Below are 23,811 nucleotides of genomic sequence, written 5' to 3'. Positions count from 1 at the left end.
ATCAAGGTCAGTCTTCCTCCATAGATGCAAAAGTCCGAGTACAAAGGTTGTAAGAAACCTTAAAACAAACCAAAAAACAAAAAACAAAAAAAATTTAAAAAGCAAGCTCAAAACACATGCGTCCTACTTACCTTTGGGACAATAGTTCCAAAGCCTGGACAATGCAGGCTCACCCCTAAGGAGCTACTGTAATACTTTCTTGCTACCAAGAAACACATTAATAATTACACCGTGGGACACTGTGGATTGTCAGATAGATGTATCATAATCTCCTACTAACTTTCCTTAATAAGCCATGGGTTCTTGTGGTTGCTGAGTTTCTCTTTACCACCATTATAAAAGTAAAACATGGGGTGCCTGGGTGGCTCTGTTAAGTGTCTGCCTTTGGCTCAGGTCATGATCCCAGGGTCCTGGGATCAAGCCCCACATCAGGCTCCCCTCTCAACAGAAAGCCTGCTTCTCCCTCTCCCACTCCCCCTGCCTATATTTCCTCTCTCACTGTGTCTCTGTAAATTAAATAAATAAAAATCTTTAAAAAAAAGAAAAAGTAAAGCATGCTCATGAGAAAGAAACACCCAACAGTATGGACGGCTATAAGGTAAAATGCAGATGCTCAGCTCCCTACCCTCCACTCGCTCCTCCTGCCCTCTTCCCCAGGGAGTAACAGGGAACAGGCTCTCGTGGGGTCTTTTTTTTTTTCTTTGTAATTTTATTTATTCATTTTGACAGAGAGAGATCACAAGTAGGCAGAAAGGCAGGCAGAGAGAGAAGGGGAAGCAGGCTCCCCGCTGAGCAGAAAGCCCAATGTGGGGCCCAATCCCAGGACCCTGAGACCACGATCTGAGCTGAAGGCAGAGGCTTTAACCCACCGAGCCAACTGGGCGCCCCTTTCATGGGGTCTTTGAGAAGTGTTCTGTACCATCACCCCAGGCATATTTATATAGTGACAGACAATGCTATACTTCCTGAACACCCATTAGTCTTTCCTCCTTAGCAAAATGATATTGACTGCCACCCCAAATAACGCACTGGGGTCCTCCGCCTTTTGCATAACTACATGTGGCCATGTGACTGAGAACTAATCCAGATCTGTAAGCCTAAATGGTGTGTTGGGTTTCTAGGAAGGCTGCTTAAAGGGACTTAATCAGAAGGAAGGGGTCCTACTGTGGCCTATCTGTCCTTACTCTTTCTGACTCTCGTAAAGACCCAAAGGCTAGTACAGATGTCCTGGACCACGAGGGAACGGTGAGGATGGAAATCACTGTCAGGCTGGTGGAACAGAGAGAGGCCTGGGCCCCCAATGACACCAGGGTATCAACAAACCAGCCCTACATTGCCTGCCTCCAGGTAGCACTGAGGAGAGAAATATCTGTATTCATTAAGCCACTTTTCACTTCTACTCTGTTACCGGTAATTGAACACAATGTCAATTTGATACATGCAATTTTATTTTCCACACACGATGCAGATTGTGCTAGAAATATTCTTGCGCAATTCAACCTTCTTCATTATCAGAGTCTCTTAGGCGTCTCTCATTTAACAGCTCATGGGCTCTGACGTGATTTCCAGAAGCACTCTTGAGTGAATATACCTGGATATATTACCTCTGTCAGAACTACACAAGAGTGTCTGTAGGATGCCCTTCTTAAAACCCCTACGTCAACATTTTCACTTTCAGCAGAAGAAAGAGCCTTCCTGAAAGGCTACCCCAGTTAATACACACAAATACTTCTACCGGCATCCAGGAGGTATTTCAATGCTTCGGGTTATACCAGGATTCTAGGGTCTGAAAATGTAGGATAAGATCTTTGTTTCATTTGGTGCTTTCATTCCGATAAGGAAAAATAAATTGATGTAAGTTTCTGGAAAATGTGAATTTCAGAAAGTGCCCTTCCATTTATGTTTGAGATTCTATCAAAGGAAATGCGAGGTCAAGGAGGGAAGAGCAGAGGGGAACTAAATGAATGACACGTTCTTGCCAAGTGAAGACCACAGGATGTCACAGGAGCTCTTCAACTGAACGTTTCGTGGAGAACAGCTGTCAGAGAGTGAGGGACCCCAAGGCACATGGCAGACAAGGACACAGTCCAGAAGGGGCTTGCGTATTCACCGCCACCTTCTCCTCTGAAACCATGACAAGGGATCAGCAAGACATCATTATCCACATTACTGCTGCTCATACTAAAATATTTATGGATAACATTTTATATATATTTTATATATACATATTTATGATTTGCTTTTAAAATATTCAAAGAAAGGGGCACCCGGGTGGCTCAGTCGGTTAAGCATCTGACTCTGGATCTCAGTTCAGGTCTTGATCTCAGGGTTGTGAGATCAAGCCTCACACTGAGGTCCATGCTGGGCGTGGAGGCTACTAAAAAAATAATAAAAAAAAACAAAATAAAATATTCCAAGAAAAAAATAACTCATGGGTACACTGCCAAAAAGAGATTAGCACATGTAAATAATATTGAGGCTGAATGAGGGCAACTGTGGTGGTCCTATCAGTATAAACTGTGCTTTTAGACAGATTTGAAAACATGCATAATAGGGGCGCCTGGGTGGCTCAGTAGGTTGGACATCTGCCTTCAGCTCAGCTCAGGCTGTGATCCCAGAGTCCTAGGATCAAGCCCCCTGTCAGGCTGCTCAGTGGGAAGTCTGCTTCTCCCCCTACTTATTCTTGCTGTCAAATAAATACATAAATAAATAATCTTTAAGAGAAAGAAGAAAAGAAAACATCCATAATAAAGTTTCACGAAGTTAATATTCATTGGAAGCACGTTGAGAACAGCAGAAAAAGGAACTCTGAAAATCCATTCATCCGAAAAGCAACAGGACCACTGACAAAAATTCTCCAAGTCAACTTTTTCAGAATTTGAAAAATTAAACAAAGGCTTGCCAAAACCCGGAGAGCACTTAGTGGAGAACAGTGTCAAAGCTCAGCAGGAACAGCCGACCTCATGGCTTCAGTCCCATCCCTTTCTCTCTGGCCCGGCGGTAGCCCTGGAAATGCACAGCCTCGCAGCTACGGGAACTGTGAAAACCAGCAGCCGCACAGCCCCTGCAGGGGCAGACTGTTGCCATGCCCAGCGTGAAAACCATGTTCTCGGGTCTTCTCTTCCTATAGAGCTCCCTGCACAAACAGACCTATAGCCAGCTCGCTTACAGAAAAACAGAGAAAAATGGCCTATGTTTCGCATCACAGCTGCTGGAGCAACATGATGGCCGGGAGCTCACAAAAGGCTCACTCATAAGCATGAAAGGAAAAGCTGAGGAAGTAGATGCTCCTGAGAGGCTTCAATATGCTGTGAAATGTTCTGGGGACTCTACAAGGTCACACACGCAAGAACTATGAGTATGCAGAAGGGCCTAATGGCTCACGGCTGGGTCTGTGGAAGCAGGAACTGAAGGCTAAGGCAGAGCTGTAGGCTGCACCAAAGGCAGACCCCGCACCCACACTCCAAGGCCCTCAGCAAAGGCTAGCAGATGTATTGATTCAAAGCATTTAAGAAAAATCTCTATTTGATCATTAACTGAGCATGAAACCTAATTATCAAACATTTCATACCATCACAATGAAGAATACAAACTCTACAAATTAATGCAGGAAACTCACAGACAAAACAAACACAGGCAACAGCAGGAAAAGGCAACAAAAACCATTCTGGGAAGGGGCTACTCTGATACGAGCAGTTGCCGCATTATATACCATCGAAAATGTCTGATTTTCAATAAAAGAATGACAAGATCAAGCAAACCTCAAAGTATGTTCCCTACATAGACACAGCTCACACACACACACACACATACACACACACACACAGTCAATAGAAACTGTTTTGAGGAAGGCCCAATATTAGACATACAGATGAAAAATTTAAATCCCCTATCATAAATATGCTTAAAAAATTAGAAGAAACCATGTCACAAGAATTCAAGGAAAATATGAGAACACAGTCTCACCAAAGAGAGAATATCAATAAAGAAACAGACATTTGTACAGATACAAATTCTTGAGTGGGAAAGGACAATAAGTCACAAGAAAAAAATCACCAGAGGGGTTCAACGGGAGATTTGAAGCGGCGGGAGAGAGAGGCAGTGGACCTGAAGACACATTAATTCTGATGAAACACAGATGAAATCTGAAAATATTATACTAGGAAAGAAAACAATTATAAAAGGTCACATGGTTTAAGATACTCTTTACATAAAATGTCCAGAACAGGCAATTCTAGGAGGCAGAAATAGGTTTGTCCTTGCCAGGGAGGGGAGGGGAACAGAATGGGGGTGTGGGGGCTGGAATTAGATAGGGGTAAGCATAAACAACTCTGTGACTAAGTGAACAACCAATGAGCTATATACCTTAAAAGGGTGAATTTTATGGCATAGGAATTATATTTTAATACAGGTGTTATAAAAATTTATATTGAATGTATTGGTATTTTAGTTTTATTTATAATTTGTTGGGGTGTTATATTTGTTTATTGTTATTTATAATGTGTTTGGGTTTTACTGTTACATATAAATTATATGCATTAAGCATCTATTTATACCTAGCTTTATGTTTACATACATTTAAGTAATGTTACGATTAAAAAAATTTGTTGGGACACCTGGGTAGCTCAGTCAGTTAGGCCACTGCCTTCAGCTCAGGGCATGATCCCAGGGTCTTGGGATCGAGTCCCGCATCGGGCTCCCTGCTCAGCAGGGAGCCTGCTTCTCTCTCTGCCTCTGCCTGCATTTGCGCGCGCGCTCGCTCTCGCTCTCTCTCTCTGAGAAATAAATAAATAAATAAATAAATAATATCTTTAAAAGAAAAAATAAATAAATAAATAAATAAAAGAAAAGAAAAAAAATGTTGTCAATAGCTTGGTTTTGGTCAGCTCTCCTAAAAAATCATGCTCCAACTGTGGTCTACTAACGTTTCATGGAGAAGCCCATAATCCTGCAATGATTACTAAATTTTCTTGTTATCTCTACCGTTAGAGACCTTAAATGAGCATAATGAAGATTAGAAATTGGTTTTCAATAGTGGTTGGTTGGTCAGAACAGCAAAAGTACAAATGAGCTCTCTCGGGAGATCAGTGGCATGCAAGATATTTGAAGTGGCCATTATATCCTAAAGATAATACTCGGGCATGAACAGCACATAACAATTTAAGGAGGCTTGTAACCTGAACTCTTAGGGGTAATGCCCATGACTTATCAAGCTTTCACACGAGAGGATTCTGGTTGCCTGATGCCAACTCAAAGGGTAACAGCATCTTGCCTCTACAACAGGGCTGGTTGTCTGTAAAGATCCATACAGAAATATTTTAGAGTCTGTGAGCCATCCTGCCTCCATGCAATTATTCAATTCTGCCACTGTGACATGAAAGCAGTGATGGACAACATGTAAGCAAATGAGCATAGCTGTTTCAATAAAACTTTATTGACAAAAACAAGTGAAGGGCCATAGTTTGCCAATCTCTGCTCTAGAACATTGTGTCTGGATCACCTAGAACAAGAGAGGAGATGCTGTCAAGCCCAACATTGGGTCTTAGTTTACTGATATACATTTGTGCAAGAAAGGTGTGGAGCTGACTTTCATGATAAGCTGATGGTGAAGCTACAGACTCACTTCTCTCCAACATTCGGGCAACTACTGCTATCCACCAGAAAGAACCTAACAGCTCTCTATTGCCAAGTTAAGGAATCAATGTTGGTCCAGTCTGCAGAAGTGCCTCATTGCTGCCGTAATGGCCTATCATTCTCATGTAGACTATTAAGACAAGTAAGTGAACTTCATGTCAAAAAACAAGGAATAAAAATCAAACTTGGGTTTAAAAAAAAAAAAATATATATATATATATATATATATATATATATATATATATATATATATATATATATATATCTCAAAGTGGGAGGAAGGGCACCCAAGCAGTTCAGTCAGTTGAACAACTGACTCCTGATTTCTGCTGGGGTCATCTCAGGGTCTTACAGCTAAGTCCCAAATTGGGCACTCTACTCCACATGGATTATGCTTGAGATTTTCTCTCTCCCTCTCTCTCTCTAATAATTAAGTAAAATCTTTAAAAAAAAAAAAAATCAAAGGGGCCTCAGACACAAAGCACATACGAAATAAGAGCCAGGCTAACAGGGCATCGGGGGATCCTGAAGAGTCTGACCCCGGCTCCAGTCCAGAATCCAGATGGCTGTCCCCATGTGTTCTAAAAAGCTAACTTGCAAAAGCACTGTAATCATTCACGGTACTGGAAAAAAACCAAAAGAGTTAATCACCCAAAACCAATTTTCTGTGGTTCGCAATTAGCTCCTTGACTTTCCTAATTTGGTTTGAATCTGTTTAATATTAAGGTCACTCGGAATTCCCCAAACTCAGGCAGCCTGAGTGCTAAGCACACCCCAGATAAGAAGTTACACTTGCAAAAACCTCACGACACTCCCACGGATAGGGTTATCCAACCAAGGCCAATGTTGTTTATCCTTATGGCTCAGTAGTCTAATGTAATAAAAAGGAAGAAAATAAAAGGGGGAGAAACACTCATTTTACCATGCACTGCCAGTTGGTTCTCTTCCCTCATCAACCCACCCAATCTACAATGATCCTATGATAACAGAACTATTATTGAAAGCTTCTGCATGGGTTTCTGGCCGCTGTGTGTGCATGTGCGCAGGCATCTGTGTGTGTGTGTGTGTGTGTGTGTGTGTGACAGAGAGAGAGAGAAAGTGATAGGCAAGGCAAGAAAGGAATGATCCAGCAAGAGACCTAACGCAAATAGCCTGACAGGAAAAAAACTACCATAATTACAGTGGCTTTAAAAAACATTTTGCAAAGCATGTAATAGGGAACCCACCCACACCTTCTCTTCTCATCCTAACCTTACTCTCTGCTTTCCTCTCTGGGGAGGTCCTCTCTCTACCCTAGAATCCTACCAAAGGGAGTGGCCTGCTTCTGCCTGACCAACTACCCACCATATATTTTAAGTGAGAATCTGGAGGAAAACATTACTCCTGACTTTGGTCCCTAAGGTTAACGGTGATGGAAAGCAAAGCGCCGGCCAGTTACCAGAGGCCATCTTCAGAGCCTGAGATCAAGGAGGGAATGGCCCCCATCAAGAAAATAAGCTACGGCACTCCAAGAAAGTGGCCCAACTTACTCTCCTTGGGACGGTTTTTCCCTTTACACAGGGCAGTACAGCCATCACTTGCAACTTGAGACAGTCGCAAGGCAAGCCCTGTTAAACAATCAAGTCTAGTTTTAAATGAGCAACCCCTCCCCCAACCCTGTTCCAACATCTGGCTCCATCCAAAACATCAAATCAAGGGGAAGACTTTCCCAAGGGCTGAGAGTTAAGCTACTTACTGACAGCTGGAAGCTTAATCACTGCTTTTCTTAGAGCATTAACTCCCACTAGCCAATGACTACACATTCTATTAGCCATGGAAATTAACATGTGTCCAAAATTCCCAAAGACATTGGCCTAATCTGAAAGGAAATCGGGCGGTGAGATTAAAGCAAATTGCCACGGAGCCCTACCTCTCCTTTCCTTGCTCTTTTAATTGGGATTTCAAAGAAACACGTGTTTGACAAGGATGCTCGATACCAGGAAACATCCACGTTCCGAGAGCCCAGGGGCATCCCGAATGGTTGTCTTGAGCTTCTCCACACCGCTGACCTCCTGGGACCATCCAAGCCCCAAGGGATTGTCCGTCTATGGCCAGTGCCCCTCAGTCAAGCTCCACGGGGCACCCGGATCCGGTCCCTGCACACACACGCTCACCGGCTCGATCACAGAACACCAAACCTTGGAAAGGAAACTTGGGGAAAGGAGATTCCACATTCCTCAGTGCCTTCAACTTACCACTACCTTTGTAGCAAACATGTACTTGTCCCGAATCTGAAAGTCCTTCACTTCCTCCAGGATCACTTCCTGGTTCTCTCGGGACTGGAAGAAGTCCGTACTTCGGAAAACCGTGGAGTAGCCAGAGGGTTCGTGCCGTTCCACGTAGATGGTGTTTGGCTTGTCATAGGGATCGATACCCCTGGAGGAAAGAGAGAAGTTGCCTCGTTTAAGCAACAGGAGACACTACGTTTCCACCAGGCAGACAGCCAACAGGACCGGGGGGACACGATGGTGGGATCTACAAATGATACGCTCCCAGCTACAAACAGAGCCCAGTGGTTGCTCCTTGGCTCAGTGGAGAGGTAAAGGGATCGCCCTTGGTCAAGTTTTGATGTTGTTACTGCTCTCTTCAAAGCGCCCTGGGTGTCCCTCCAGGCAAGCCTTGGCCAATGCTTGAGATGAGCGAAAAGAAGGAAAAGTAAAAGGCGGGGTATTTCGGAATCAATAAGCATGGGACTGCTCGGGGCTGCCGGTGAGTTTCTGACCTCAAGCTGTAAAGCTCAGAGAAGGAAGGAGCGTGTTTTCCCAGGCCTCTAGAAGAAACCACATGAGGAACCAGTGAGCCTGACCTTGTGAACGGGCCCTGCCCTTTCTGTCTGTCCGTCCTGAGCCGCTGTTGCTGATCCGTGCAATCGGGACTCATCCTATCAGTACAGTCATGTTCTGTGAGGCTCCTTTGCAAACTTTCTCACATATACTGATCTCCCTGATACCTTTCAGAAATTCAGAGCTCACTACTCCCCGCTCCCCGTGCTCCGTCAACAGAGCACCCACCCCGCATGCACTTGGGACCTGCATGTCAAAATCCTACTCTTCCGAAGTCATTTTCATGGCCCCTCTTCCAGGAAGCCCTCCCCCAAAGCTCTCCTCCCTTCTCCCAATACCCTCCATGCACCCGCGCAGTGTTCAATTTCAACATTATGTGAGTTTCAAACAAAGGTAGAAAGCTGCTTGGGGTGGGTGGATTTTGGAATCACTCTCAAGACTTCATACAATGCTGCTTCTGATTCACAGTGATGCTTCTGATTCACCGTGTTCCTTTGTTCACCATAATGTGTCTGAGCCTCCCAGAGAGAGCAGAGATCCCTTCAAAGGCCACGTCTTGTATTTCTTTTTGTCCTACAGGGCTCCCAGCTGACCTGAATCTTGCTGCCCTGAATCCGTGGACCACAGTACACGGTTGACTTGATCCAACTCCCTCGAGAAGAGGCTCAGAACTGGGTTCCACACCATATAAGGCCCCCAGCCACAGCTGGGAGGAGGACTACTCTGTCTCAGGTTCCCTAATGGTCAACCAGATACTAGGCCAGGTGTACTGCGCAGCACATGGGAAAAATCAGGAGCGCCTCCGAGGGAGGCTACAGGGACGACCCAAGGAATGGCAGGATTCGCTTCTGGGCCTGTCTTTGCCTGTCATATGCATGATGGCTCTCAGGATAAGGAAGGCTCGGATATAAAATTTCTGTAAAGATACACTGTCAAGAGCACAGGAAGGGAGGGAGGGTGGGAAGGAGAAAAGAGGGGAGGAAGGAAAGGAGGAAAGAAGGAAGGGGGAGACACGAAATAGAAACCAAAAGAGATGACTCTGGCCCCACAATCTGGAGTCTTAGCAGGGCCCTGGAGCAGCCAGCGGCCTTGGTCCTAGTGCAGGAGACAAACGCTCGTCATCAGACTTCCCGTGTGCGTATGTGTGGGGGTGGTGGCATGTTCTCTTCTTTTCCACAATTAGAAGTACTGATTAAAGTACTTCCTCTACCCTAGAGGATATGCAAATTAAAACAAAGCTGCTGGGTATTTTTAAAAAGGCAGAGAGAAAGGGACCTTTGCTCAGATAATTTTGAGACTGAGCTCACCTCTGCTCTTCCTTTCCTAAACAAAACCAGTATCTGGAGATAGAAAGAGCTGTGACTTCCCTCCCAGTTCTCTTCTGTGATCGCTAGGTGGACCTCCCCTTTCCGAGAGCCCCTCCGCCTCCGCAGATATCTGTGACATGACAGATATCTCATGTCACAGAGGCCTAACCTCTGCTACTCCGCCGTCAAAAGCCTTGCATGATTTTCTCTTCTCTTTGCCCTCATTTGAAAATTCCAAGCCTTGCTCCATCGCTAAGCACAGCCCCCAGTCCTCACCTGGCCTCAGGTATAACCCTTCAGTGATGCATGCTCCCCAGGGCATCCTTGAGTCCCTCCCCCACAGCCCTTCCATGGTCCTGTCTTGCCGATCTCCAGCTCCGGATTCCATAGATCACTGGTTTTCTGGACTCCTGCTGCCCCGAGGCTGCCACACATTATTGAATAAATGTATGCCATTATTCTCGGAGAGGTTAGATTTCACTCTCACTTATTATGGGAACTCCTAGGGGAAAAATCCTCCAAATGGCCTGAAATGCCCTGACACCAGATACATAATTATCTAAATTCAGCAAAGCCAGCCCTTTCCCCTAAGACATCTGCATATGTGCACGGAAGGAAAAGGTACAACATTCAAATTCCCAAGTGTGATGTTCCTTTACTCAGTCATCCAGCCCTCTTAATATATGGTATATAAACAGAGAAAGGGCAATTTGTCCCCTTAAAACACAAATAAAGCAAAAGGAAGTTCTACGTACTCCTCGGGTAGAGGTTATACTTGGATAAGACTGTGGTCATAATTTCATTAAGACACACAACCTCTGCCCAAGTTAAAAAAAAAAAAAAAAAGGATCAGAAACAGCTGCCCTCTTTGAAGAGGAAATCCAATGGAGCCTCAAGATACTCAGCTCTAAGACCCCTCCTTATGTTCCCTCCATCTCTACTGTCCTCATTTACCAAGGAAGCAACACCAACTCAAAGACATTCCTCTGCACACAGCTAAAAGAAGCACAGGCAGTATGTACTACTGCATTTAATGAGCACAAAAACTATATGGAAAACTCGAAACACATATGATAAACTTAGAATTACAAATGAATATACACATGTGATATCTCATGTCACAGAGGCCTAACCTCAAATATACAAAGAGTTCCTGGAAATCAATAGAAAGACTCACCATTCAATAAAAAAAGGGTCAAGGGTATGAAAAGATGTGTCATAAAAATAGAAATAAAAATGATGCTTAAGCAGTTAAAAGATGTTCAAACTCATTCATAATAAGAAAAACTCAAACTAAGACTATACTGAGATACTACGTCTTACCTGATGCATCAGCTGTGGAGAGAAGCACAGTTCTATGTTACTGAAACGAGAGCAAATTTTGACAGTCTCCATAGATTTGGCAATCTCTACCAAAGTTACAATTTCAGTGCTTTATTCAGTGCCAAAACTGACCAAAGCCCCTGCTTCGGTGGAGCTTTCATTCTACCAAAGAGAGAAAGACAAATAATAAGCCTAATAATCCCATATTAGAATGTGGTAAGTGTTATGTAAAAAAAGAACAGATCACAGCACAGGAAATGACAGGGGAGTAGTTGCAATTTTAACAGGATCCTTAGGACAAGCCTCATTTAGAAAGTGTTATTGGAGCAAACTTGAATGAGGTAAGGGAGTAAGCAATAAGTGTATCTTGAAGAAGAACAGTCTAGGCAGGGAAAAAGCAAGGGCAAAGGCCCGGTGGTAGGAACGTGCTTAGCACTGATCTGAGAGAAGTGATGGTGCATATTAAAGCATTCAAAGCAGAGAGAGGAACAACATGATCTGACCTGTTTATACAAAGATCAACCTGGCCATGTACTGAGAATTAACTGCAGAAATGGAAAGACCAGGTGGACAACTAACGAGTGACAGCAGTGGCTTGGAGTAAAGTCATGGCAGAGGAGTAGATCCTGGATATTAACCGAAGGTAGAGGCAACAGGATTTCCTGACAGGTAGAAGGCGAAGCACGAAACAAACATGAAATTCAGGGACAACTCCAAGTTCTTGGCCTGAGCAGTGAGAAACTGAAATGGGGAAGGTTCCAGAGGGAGCTGACTGGGAGCAGTGAAGGTCAAGGGTCAATGTGGGAGGAATCATGTCTGCTGAGTGGGAAGGGGTCGAATGACCCACTGACCCAGCAGGTCTGGTCCTAAGCATCTGTCCTGCCTGTTCGTCTGCATGTGTCCAAGAGCACCCACATCCTGTAACCGTGAAAGGCCAGAAGCAAGGACCACGAGCACCAACCGTACGTCTTCATGGCCAGCCCTGCTGACTTCTCTCTCCTTCTCAGAACCCCAGCAGGGGCTCCCCGCTGCTTTCAGAATTCAGTTCAGATTCCTTTACCAAGCACTGTGGTTTCAGATACCAGTGTCCCTTCCCGGATATCACCCAACACACTGTCCAGAAGTTAGACTCCCTGTTCCCCACCCAAGCGCCTGGACACAAGGAACTGTCTCTGCCTTTGGCCACTCTGTTTCTGTCTGGCATCCCAGCCCCGCACACCTGCAGGCCCCTCCTGTGACCTCCGGCCTCTTGCACATGTCTTGGCTCCTAAGCAACCTCCACCATGGACTGTCTGGGACCCTCCCGTCTGGAAAGACTATGTCCCCCCTCTGGCTTCTCCCGCTTACGTCTGTGACTTCTACACTCTTCCAGGATGTGTGTATGTGCACGAAATGCCTTTTCTTACCTCCTCAGCTACAGTCTCCTTAATAACTATATCCATAAATTATTCAACTTCTTCTACCCTAAAGCATCTAGCATGTTTTATATTCAGCAGACATCCAAAGAAAATACGTTATGAATGAACAAGTGAATGAATGTTATACAGCGAAAAATCCCACTTCTATTATCATGCTCGAAGAGTGAAGGTCTTTAGAAATTCTAATCCACGCAAGTGCCCCAAGACTCCCCTGGGTTCCCCAACGGACTGAAAAATGCAAAAGCTCCATCACTTCTCTCACAAATAACCTTCCTTTCTCATCCCCCACTGCCCTGTGCAGTGAGTGTGTGGTACTCGAAGCTCTAATTCCCAGGTCTAAAATGGGCCTTTCTGAACCACCTGCTCCACATTTCAGGTGAGGGCAGGTCTGGCCTCCAGGAAGGAGCTAGAACTGGAGAAAGGTGATTACATAATTCAAACTTCTTAGATGGATGACTTACCAAGAAAAGGACTTCACATGTTCCTGAATCAGGATCCAGGTCTGGCCAAAATCGTCTGACTTCCACAGCTGCAAAGACCAAAAGGACAAAAAGGGATCAAGATGCAGGGATGCCTGAGTGGCTCCTTTGTCTGACTTTAGCTCATGTCATGATCCTGGGTCTTGGGTTCGAGTCCCACATTGGGCTCCCTGCTAAACAGGGAGCCTGCTTCTCTCTCTGCCAGCCATTCCCCTACTTGTGCATGCTCGCCCTGTGCTCTCTCTCTTTCTGACAAATAAATAAATAAAATCTTTAAAAAAAAAAAAAAGAAGAAGAAGAAGAAGGAAAAGAAGCAAGAGGCAGGCATAACCTGAACGGCACGGCCCTCAGACCGCACCAGAAGACCGCACCATAAGTAACACACGGTCTGTGAAGGCTGGCCGGGAGATCAGCAAGGCCAGCTTGGTTACTCCAAATCCGAACAAGAGTGGGGGTGGAGGTGGGAGGCAAGAGCTGTACCTTCCTGTTCCTCTCTGCAGTTACTAAGGCCTTAAGAACACCTGTAAGGAAAAATGAGTGGGGATTGTCTTCCATTTACGGATCATCTGAAATTATAGTTTACTCGACACCAGCCATCAGGGGTAGTAAAAACAAAAGGATTACACTCTGTACTTTCCTGCTTTTCCTTAAAAACTCGTAACGGCCCACAGTGATTAAAGGGGAACAGAGGGGACCCTGGCTTAGCGCAGAGGCAAAGAGCACCAAGGGGAACCACTTGAGTTCAAACCACACGGCCGGGAGTGATGAACTTGATGGCTTGGCCAAAGCCCCTGAACTCCCAAACATAGTCCCTGAGCGTTCCTCCTGTCCTAGAGACCACATATGAAGAAGCAGAAGACTAAAAATAACATTGATCCACCTACAGGGTCAACTGACCCAGCCCGTACTTAGGTTACTCCCTAAGGCAAGGGAAGGTAAACAGATCATGTTTTGGTTAAACAACCTGCGAAGAAAAAGAAACGTTCCAAGGTTCCTCAGACCCAGGCCGTTCAAAACTCATCATGAATCCAATCCTACAGGGTCTGCCGGTTTTATGGGATTATACCAGACCAATAGCCTCGATTCGGCAAGTTTCAACCTTGAGATATAAACCCTACTTGGGTTTTCTCCCCATCTCACTCTCCTTCAAATCCAAATTAAAGGAGAAAAATACACATATTTGTATTACAGGCATGCACACACACATACACATGTAGGGAAAAAAATTTAAAGTTAATGGTAATTTCAAATAAATGGTACAAAAGCAGTGAGTTTAAGGTGGGGGATGGGAAAGGTAGAACAGAGATTCAAGAAGAGGTCCCAGCAGAGCCCAGACTCTAGGCTTCCTTAGCTGGCTCTCCTGGATTAATTTCCAGAGCTTCGAGGTAGCCCCAAACCCACAAAGGTGCATTGATACCAAGAAGGGCATGATGTTTGGCTATGAGGGCCTGCGGAACACCGGGCATTGTCCCCAGGGAGCTGGAAGGCAGCCAGGGAGAGATACTTCCCTCAGGCATGGGAAGTCAACTAGTGCAAAGGTTAGCTTGGCAGAGGAAGAGGTGTGGGTGGGGGGGAGTTCACCCAGAGGACACACAGCCCACAAGGGCAGGAACAGAAAACCAGAGAAGCAGGGTTCCAGAAGCTCCCTTACCTGCTTGTTGGGGTGAGACCTGTCAAAGCCCAGGAGAAGGTTGGAGGCCTTGCTGTGCAGGAGGAGATCGGCTGCCCGGAACGGGATGGAAAAGCCTTGGATAGTGTTGCAGAAGTCAAACGTGATCCAGAGGTACTGGGCGTAAGCATCTGCGAAGATGTACTGCAAGAGAAAAAAGGCGAGCTCAGCGCCCGACACCCTGTCTCCAGCGGAGTGTGCAGGGTCAGGACCCTGCAGGGGCCCCCACTTGGCCTCCTGCCCATCTGCCGGCGGGGAGGAGATGCTGGCACACACCAAGCAAGGCTCAGGGAAGGAAAGGGTGCAGAAGAGGCTCCCCTGTCACCGGCTCAGCAAGCTAGTCAAGCCCATTTTTTTCTTGAACTGACCTGGCCATTCCCACCCTCTGGCAGGTCACTGAGGCACCATCAGAGGGCAGCGGGGACCCAGAAGGCCTGCTCTTCAGAGTGGCTGCACACAGATAACCCTGCTTCTCCCACTCCATCCTCTGAGCAGCTACGGAAGTCCCTATAACCACACCCATCTAGGAGGATTAGCTCCTTCTTCTGGCCACCGGGCCAGGGGACAGGGCAGCTCCAAGGACCAAGCTGCAGGAGGGACCGGCCGCCTCACTTGGGGGCATGGCAGGAAAAGCTCTGGTGGGCAGGGCCTTCACCTGACTTAGCCCTGCCCAGGTGAGCGGCTCTGAACAAGTAGGACCGCACAGTGACTGCCAGCCTAGAGGGTCCTCCAGGAGAAAGGACCACGGCAATTCAACTTCACAAACGTCCGTGGGCTATCCCCCGTGGACCGGACGCTGCGGGCGCCACAGTGAAAACCCAGAATCCTTGCAGTCTCGCATGCGAGAAAGACAGACGTGACCATGGGCGACTGTAACTCAGGGGGAAATGAGATTCTGCGCGGAACCACAGACGAAGTCCCGTGAGAGCGCACGGTCCAGAGGAGTCCCAGTTTGGGAGCTCAGAAGGGAAGCAGGGAAGATCTGGCCCTTGGAGGGCAGGCAAGACTTCCAGAGGGATAGAACATCCGAGTGGAGAGCAGTATGAGTTCGGGAACACAGGGGACAAAGGTAGAGCACAGACTTGAGGACGGCCAGGAGGGCCTGCGGGAAATGTCTACAGAGGGCAGCAGGCCTGGAACACACAAGAGAGGTGGGAAGGGCAGCACCTGCTCCTGGAAGGGCGAGGGCAGCCCAGTGGCTCACCGTGGCCAGAGCAAGGGGGACCAGCTCTCAGTGCCCACCAGTCCCTAAAATTCCAGATTGACAATCCAAAGGAATCCATCCCAGCACACTTCCCCTCCCTGACCGCAGCTGACCAGATCAATCTTCTGCTCAGAATCCTTTTGGCACAAGCAGCGAGGGCACGTCCTAATACTCGCGCCGGTCCGCACGCTGCGCCCACGTTCTCGCTCCTCCGCCCTTGGCTTCTCCCTCCCCGATTCCCAGGAGCGCATTCTACGCGTTCTTCCTCTCGGGTTCCTTCCACGGCCTCTAACGCCGAGCTCCAAACTCCGCCGGAGCCTCGTTAAATCTAACCGTAAAGGCGAGCGAATGTTTTGAAAACATAAACGACCACAAGCAAATGCAATGTTGTAAAAACAATTATGATCCTTAAAAGGACCATCATCATTTCTGGCATAAGAGGCGTTCCCTAGAAATGCCGGAGCCCCTTTTCCTGCTCCGAAACCATCTCTGTTACTAGGGAATGGAGTGCTCTCGGTTTAGAAAGATTTCTCCAGAAACCTATTCCATCCTTTCTAGGGGTTTCACATTTGAAGACATAAAAGTCATGAAGCCGGTTATAAAACGTATTATCTGTCATTCACAATGACAGCTCAATGTGCCCAGAACAGGGGCGCCTGCCTGGCTCAGGCGGTGGAGCCTGCGACTCTTGATCTTGGGGTTGTGAGTTCGAGCCCCACGTTGGACACACTGTTTATCAGAAAAGGGAATGCGTCACGAGCACGTACTGTGTGCTGGGCACGGAGCAGACAAGCAGTGCGGCCTCAGCTCACGCTCACCCTAGCCTCATTCCATCCTTCTGGTACTCACAGCCAGGCCCTCCTTTGGGTACAATCTTATCCTCCTTCACTAACCAGGACGCTGGAGGGCAGAAGAGGTTAACCGGCCAAGGTGAGCCAGGAAGCAGCACCTACAGCCGCGTCCGGCCGGTTCGGAGCCCATCCCTTCACCGTTCACCCAATCTTTTCTTCTCTCCTCCAACAAAGAGGCAGAACTTGCGGAATTTCAGGCCAGGTGTCACCCTGTGCCCCCGGGGCTCATCCACGTGCCTCCCTCTCTCAGTCGGCTCCCCGGGCTTGTAGAGGGAGCTCCCTCCCCTGGCCTTGGGCAACGCCATTTCATGCCAAGCCTCCGAGCCCCGCACCTGACGGCCTGTCCCTGACTCTCCTCTGGCTCCTTCTTCGTCCGCCTCCACTCCCCACCCCCGCATAACCTCACCACTCTTCCGTCCCCTGCTGCAAACCTGCTCCATTGTCCACAGGCCCCATGCAGCTTCAACTACCACTGCCGAGATCAGGCATGTTGGGACTTTTAATCTACAGTCTGATCCTGACTTTGGACCTGACCCTCCTCAGCATCTCCCCTCTGATGCACTGAAGAGAGTCTCTACATCCACAACGGAGACTTCTGATGCCATCCCGCCATCAAGAGAGCCCCAAGCTCTCCACATGCTACACCTGCTCCCGGCCTGAGTCCTCACGATGAGAGGCGGGATTTCACTCCACTGCCTGGCCTCGGCCCCATGCCCCATCCGCTACCCACCTAGTTATGTTTTCCTCTTCAGATCTCTGCTCTCCTTTGCGTCCCCAGTGCTACCCACGTTGTGAACTCCCTGCTAGAGCCCGTGCGCAAACTGGGGCCGGGCACTGGGCTTCTTAGGCCCCCTTGTGCCATCCCAGGCTTGGCAAGAGGGTGATAGGAACTTTGGCTGAGGAACCAGGCAGCATCATGTCTATATTACCATGACCCCCTCATGACTTCCTGACCCCTCTCTTATCTTTCCCCTTTCTGATCTATCCTGCCTCTTGCCAGGACACACGTTTCCCTAAAAGACTCTATGTACAATGAGTCCCCTACTCAAAGATCCTTCCATGGCTCCCCACTGTCTTCGAGGAAAAAAGCAAACTCCCCCATCTTCAGCTAGAGGCCTGCCTCGTATCTCAAAGAGCCCCAGGGCCAACCCTCCATGCCTGAGAAGTGAGTCTCCCTCCCTCCTGCCTGTACAGAAGCCACAGACGCCTTGACATTGCCCATGGCCTCCTCCCCTTCAAGGACTCCCACCAACTCTGCTCAGCTACTGGAATCACACCCATCCTTGAAGCTCCATTTCCAATGCCAAGTACCCCGCGAAGACTTTCCTCCTCTGACCTGACCTCACTCAATCCCCAGCTGCGCCCCTCCCCCGCTGCCGCTGTGACTTCCCACCATCATGCAGGCATGCCGTGATGTAACAACATGAGCACAGGACAGGAAGTACAGCATGTCCCACTCTGCCTTGAGGTCCCCTGACTGCCTGCCGTCCAGTCTCCTCGAGGCCAGCCCCAAAGATGTGCCAGCAGAGCCGACCTACCGGGTGCTTCCTAGACTGTGTGATGTCAGAAGTGCCCTCAAACACACCCACCTCTCCCGTCCTGTTTGCAATCATGCAATGTTCAGCTTTGGGCTTAAAATGATGTTTCCTCTGAAAACACAAAGACCTCTAGACGTATAACATAAGCTACAGAACACACTTCCATGTTCGTATAAGTGATTCTCTCTGGGTCTCAGTGGGGGAACCAGGAGCTGATGACATGGGAAGAGGAGGCAATGAAGGAATGTATCTCCAGGAGATGAGAATGAAGGGAAAGACAGAGAGGACTACCTCTCAAGGTTGGGAAGCCTAGCTGCACACTCTAGGGCTTTCTGGAAGGAGCCCCAGATGTACTGCTTGGCTGACCTCAGGTGCGCCACGGGGCCAGCAGCACTCCCAGGCAGCCCAGGCTGCGCACTGCTTCAGGGAGGCGGCACACAAGGCTGAGAAGAAGGAAGTGGGGCTGCTGGCAGGTGCAAAAATAGACCCAAACCCTCACATGACCCCACAGCCACTCCATTTCCATCATAAAGCAAAACCACTAGAGCAGAGCTTGCTTGCCTAACCAGCCCTTCCCTTCCCCTTCCACAGGCATACCCCCTTCAGGGTTCCACAGGGCCCCCGGGTGACATCCTCGCCTATTCAGGCCGCTGACCACAGTCATTTCAAACCCTGCTCCCTGACCACACCCTCAGGTCCTCACACGGGGGATGTGCCCGGGCCCAGCGGGCCTGGTGGTGTCAACAGCGAGGCACCTAGCCTGTGTGATTTTTCTCAGGAAGTGGCCGGTCTCGTGAGGCAATGCACCTTCCAAGGTAAAAGTAACAGAAGAAACCGGCACAGTGAGAGTCACAGCTTCCTTCCTGAGAAGATGGGGAGGGGTAACCACTTTCTTTAGAGAACTAGAAACTCAGCAGAGAAGACTGCCTCTCTAACCCCACTCAGTCTGCTCCAGGCCTGTGCCCCACAGTGTCACTAGGTTTTCCTGTGTCACTAGGTTTTCCAAGAAGGCAGCTCCTCTTTCGTCTCCCCACCGGCTCCAAAGTAGGTCCATCTCTCCAATGAGAAAGCCAAGACGCCCCACCTCCCACTTTGGGAGGGCCCAGGCTGAAGGCATGCCCTGGCCTTCCCGTACCCCAGACTCCTTGACAACCACCCCTGGTGTTCTCTTCTTGCATGCCCCAGTGCCCTTGCTCCTTCTCCACACCTGATGCTCCAAAAGCCCCTCTCCCCGCTGCACGAACCCGCTCTGCAAGCCCAGAACTTCATCTTTCCTGTCTTCTGACTACTCAGATGTGGATGTGGGCCCAGCAGCTGCTCACCACAACCCATGACAAGCAGGAAGTAAGTCAGAACCTGCTTGCAGACATCTGTGCCCTTGTGGTAGGAGGTGAAGGCAGGGGGGCAGAGGGAGCTGAAAAAGAAGATTCCAAGGGGACCACAGAGTGGTCCCAAGGCCACAACTGCAATACGAGTTAGCTCTAGGACAGCATGTAAAAGATAAGGATAATAAGGTGAGTCATCCGAGTGTTATCTGCTGCTTGCAAGGCAGGAGGCATACAGATCTCTCCAGGGGAGATGGGGCACAGCCAGCAACCTGGACCCTGGGGCAGGGAGCCTCACCTCTTGGAAGCCAAGAGCACACCGGGCAGCAAGGGACACCAAGCTCTGGGAGTGCGAAGTCCCAGACCTGCCCGACCAAACGCGGCGGGAGAAGCCAGTGCAGATGGCTGGCAATCTTGTCCCCAGAGCCAAATCCCTCCAACACCTCTTCCTTGCTTTTCATTGTGGAGTGAGTTAGGGGAGTGAGGGCGGGGAGCTGTTCCTAACTGCTGCTCTGCTTTGAGATCATCAGGCAGGGCTAATATTAACCAGCACGTACCAGTAGTAGTTATTCTAGTCTAAAAAAAAAAAAAATTGTTTCTATACCCGTTAGTAAATAGCTGCTTCCTTGAAACCCAAGAGAGGCCCCTCCTAAGCACCAGCGGCCTGGTGCCTTCCCCAGGGCCTGTCCACCATCCAGCAACTAAAAGGTTAATGTCCGGCCAGGCAGGGTAGCCTTCAGGACCCAGCTCCCTGTGGATGGGCTCTGTTCCACTCGGCTGGTGCCATTCCAGTGGCTAAAGATTTTTAATACAGGCAACCCGAGAAGCTAGTGGTGGGGGGCACCTGGCCAGAAGACCCTGAGGGTCTTGTTCCTTTCTGGATGAGCAAAGAGCAGCAGCTTCCCTTCCCTCGAAGCTCTCTGATCATCCTTAGCAGCAGTCATCCTGCTTCTGGACACGAGCTAGGGCTCCCCAGAGTGGGGAAGAGAGCAGTCAAGTAACAACTGCCCAAGCCACAGAGACCTAACCTCGCAGGCTGCCTCACACCTGCCCTCTCGCCTTCACCTCCCCTCCATCTCTCTGGGGGACCAAGGGCCATCTCAAATCACTGCCTCCTCCACAACCAACTGCCCGGGTTCTACGGCAGAAACAGAGCCCCGGGCCAGCCAGCTGGGAAAACAAACGCAGACACAGCAGTATCTGCCGCCTTGCCTCGATGTTCATTCCTAGACCGGTACAGGTTGGAGGGAGAGGGGCGCGTGCAGGCGTGACCGCCCACACACGCTGGTGATGCCCCAAAACCACGCATTCGGCAGGCACCCTGGAAGACGTGCAGCACACGGGTGGTGAAAGTCCCAGAAAACCCATGTAACACTTTTGCCGTCTATGAGATGGGCAGCTCATTGGTTGGCAGATTTTCTTTCTTCGTGTTAGCCTGACACTGCTTGTCCGGGAATCCTGCCTGGCCAGCACCCGGCCTGCCTGATCACACACGAGATGACGACAAGGAGCTCCTCCTCCCAGCCCCGCCTCGCACCCTGAGCATGGCAGTCATCCCCCAATTCAGCCCCATGAAGTTCCGACCGGCCGGACGCCGCCCCCTTACGCGCTTGTTGTCCGCGGGGCTGTGGTAGAACTGGGCAATCACCGCCTCACTGTTGTTTCCCACGCCGAAGCTCAGTTTCTCGGAAATTCTCTTGAACGATTTCCCGTAGTCGTAAGACACGTACACCTGAGTCAGGGAGAGAGGACAAAGAAGAGCTGGTGAGAACTGTGGCCAAGAGACCGCTCCCTCCGCCCGCACCTGCCAATGTCCTGCCCCGGATCCCGAATGGCGTTCCCGGCAGGTCCCTGGTGTCAGGATGCGACAGATGGAAAGAGATGACGTGCCCAGGAGAAGCGGGGCACCCCTCCACCCGCCACCCCAAGCGTGTGGGGAACAGGAAGCCCGGGGAGCACCGCAACCCCTTGCTGCCCAGGGGACACAGGCTCCTTTCTGAGGCCAAGACGCTTCCCTGCAGGGACTGTCGGGGGTACCCATGGATGGAAGCAATGACCTCCTCCCCACGGCCAGGTTAAGTATTGAGCATCCAGAGGCAGAGAGAATGTGGATGTCCAAGGGGGAGGGACGGGGAACTTGTTTTGCCATCTGTTGAGATGTCCCCAAAAGGTAATATAATTCTTCAACCCTCTGCTGGGGAGGTCTGTTCCTATAACACTGCACAGGATGAAAAAGGAAACCCTCCCAGGCCTCCACAGAGAAGCCCACGAGACAAGAAAGAAGGTACTGAGTGATTCACTATGCACCGAGGTTGAATATATAGGTTCAAGATACCCTCCCGCCCCAGCACTCAGGCTCGCTGATGCTGCCACCCAGGGTGGCGGGGAATGGCCACGGGAGCCCGGCACGTGCCGGCATGACGGACTTCTCCCCTGCTTGCTGGGCTCTGGCTACCCCGCAAGAGGAACTGTCAAAAACCCAAGAGGAACTGTCATTCGCGGGTGCTTCCTAGGGACCAGACACCATACCACCCTCTCCATGTGGAAGAGCTCTGGGCGCTCTCCCCACAGCCCGGCGTCGCAAAGCCAGTTATTAAAATCACTTTACAGATGAGGCCGCAGGGGCTGAGGGGATTAGCTGCTTGCCAAAGAAAAAGAAGGGAAGGAGAGGCGTGGAAATGTGATCCAGACTGCCTGCCTCCAAAGCCAGAAATCCCAAATCCATCACACCTCAGGTAACGCGAGATAGAAGCCACCAGGTGTTTCGCACCTAGACTGACTACCTAGGCGACGTGCAATTAACATAATCAGGGGATTAAAAACAAGGCTGACAGTCAAAGGCTTAGTTAGGACTGCAGTTAAGTTCGAAAGGAAAATGACAGGTGAATCCCAACAAGAACGGGAACGGCTGGGCTCATCCCAGGAAAGGTACTGCCACCAGGGCCCACTGATGGCACAGCAAACACATCCAAAGGGTCTGTCGCGAGCCGGGGGCTGTGCTAAGTGCCAGACGGGCAAAGACGTGGCCTTCATACTTGCTGTAAATGTGCAAATGTTGGTAAGCAATAACCCTTGTAAAGAATGAACTCACACGGCAGGTACAGAGGGAAGCGGGAACGCACACGGGGTGTTAATATTTATTAGATGTAAAGGTTAGAAGAGCACAGATTGAGCCTCTGCCAGTATCTGGGCCACAGTGGCAGAAACCTCATTATGAACGTCATGCTTACAACACAGCGTGTGTCCCCAACTACCAAGCAAGCAGGGAGGGGCTGACATCAAAGGAGCTTTAAAAGGCAGCAGGTTGAGAAGCTCACAGATGATCTCAGTGGGTAAAAAGACAAAGTGATCCCTCCTCACTTCCAGTCTCCTGCCCCAGAACAGACATGGAGGGGCCCTGTTAGGTTCAGATGTCACATGTAGGGAACAGACGGCTTCTCAAAAAGGGAACTCGGCCCCCTCCAGCTCCAACATTCCCCAAATTGATACTCCACTGGGAGTTACCTCCTTAGAAGCACAGAGGTGATTATAAGTCGTATTAGGGTATCACTTTTCAGTATATATTACTGCTCTTCATCTTTAAAAACTCTGCCTCCCTCAGCGTACCCAGAATATCACACGTCCTCAGTAAAGATCTCTGGAATTACATGTGATTCAAAACCACGGAGTGAGGTAAATGAATGTGTCCCACAGACGTATAAAAGAGAGTGACATGAATAAACCAGTGAGTGAGTGAATGAGGGAGTATTTCCATTTAAAGGATGACTGGGGCGCCTGGGTGGCTCAGTGGGTTAAAGCCTCTGCCTTCGGCTCAGGTCATGATCCCAGGGTCCTAGGATCGAGCCCCCCATCGGGCTCTTTGCTCAGCAGGGAGTCTGCGTCCCTCTCTCTCTGCCTGCCTCTCTGCCTACTTGTGATCTCTCTCTGTCAAATAAATAAATAAACTCTTTAAATAAATAAATAAATAAATTATGACAAAAACCAAGACTTAGAGAAGTTAAAGACCAGCCCAGGGTCCTACAGCGAGGAAGTGACAAAACGTAGTGGGTTTCCTCCAGTCACCGGTCCAGCTGTCTGTCCACTCTTGCAAGTTACCCTCCCAGGAGAATGCTGTCTGCTACGGACATGCATTGCTCTGTTAACGGGGGTGATCGTACACTGGGGCTCCAGGCTGGGCAGCGGAAGGAGTGGGGAACAGACGGGGTAAAACACCAACTTGAACAAAACACAGATTCTGGGGC

The 23,811-nt window shown here is 49.0% G+C and overlaps 1 protein-coding gene across 2 annotated transcripts in view; it reads right to left on the bottom strand.

Annotated features, from left to right (window-relative positions):
- SORL1 (sortilin related receptor 1) overlaps window positions 1-23,811 on the bottom strand; it is a 147,599-nt gene that overhangs the window by 104,649 nt on the left and 19,139 nt on the right. For both annotated transcript variants that reach the window (XM_032359124.1, XM_032359125.1), the window contains exons 3-6: window positions 21,177-21,302; window positions 14,635-14,796; window positions 12,966-13,033; window positions 7,869-8,049 (exon numbers count right to left, since the gene is read on the bottom strand). In XM_032359124.1, coding sequence (XP_032215015.1) covers window positions 7,869-8,049; window positions 12,966-13,033; window positions 14,635-14,796; window positions 21,177-21,302 — 537 coding nt within the window. The remainder of the gene's footprint in view (window positions 1-7,868; window positions 8,050-12,965; window positions 13,034-14,634; window positions 14,797-21,176; window positions 21,303-23,811) is intronic.

Source organism: Mustela erminea, chromosome 9 (genome assembly GCF_009829155.1).
Source record: "Mustela erminea isolate mMusErm1 chromosome 9, mMusErm1.Pri, whole genome shotgun sequence".
Classification (NCBI taxonomy): Eukaryota; Metazoa; Chordata; class Mammalia; order Carnivora; family Mustelidae; genus Mustela; species Mustela erminea.
Note: the sequence above shows the minus strand (reverse complement) of the source record. Positions and strands in the feature narration are given on the sequence as shown.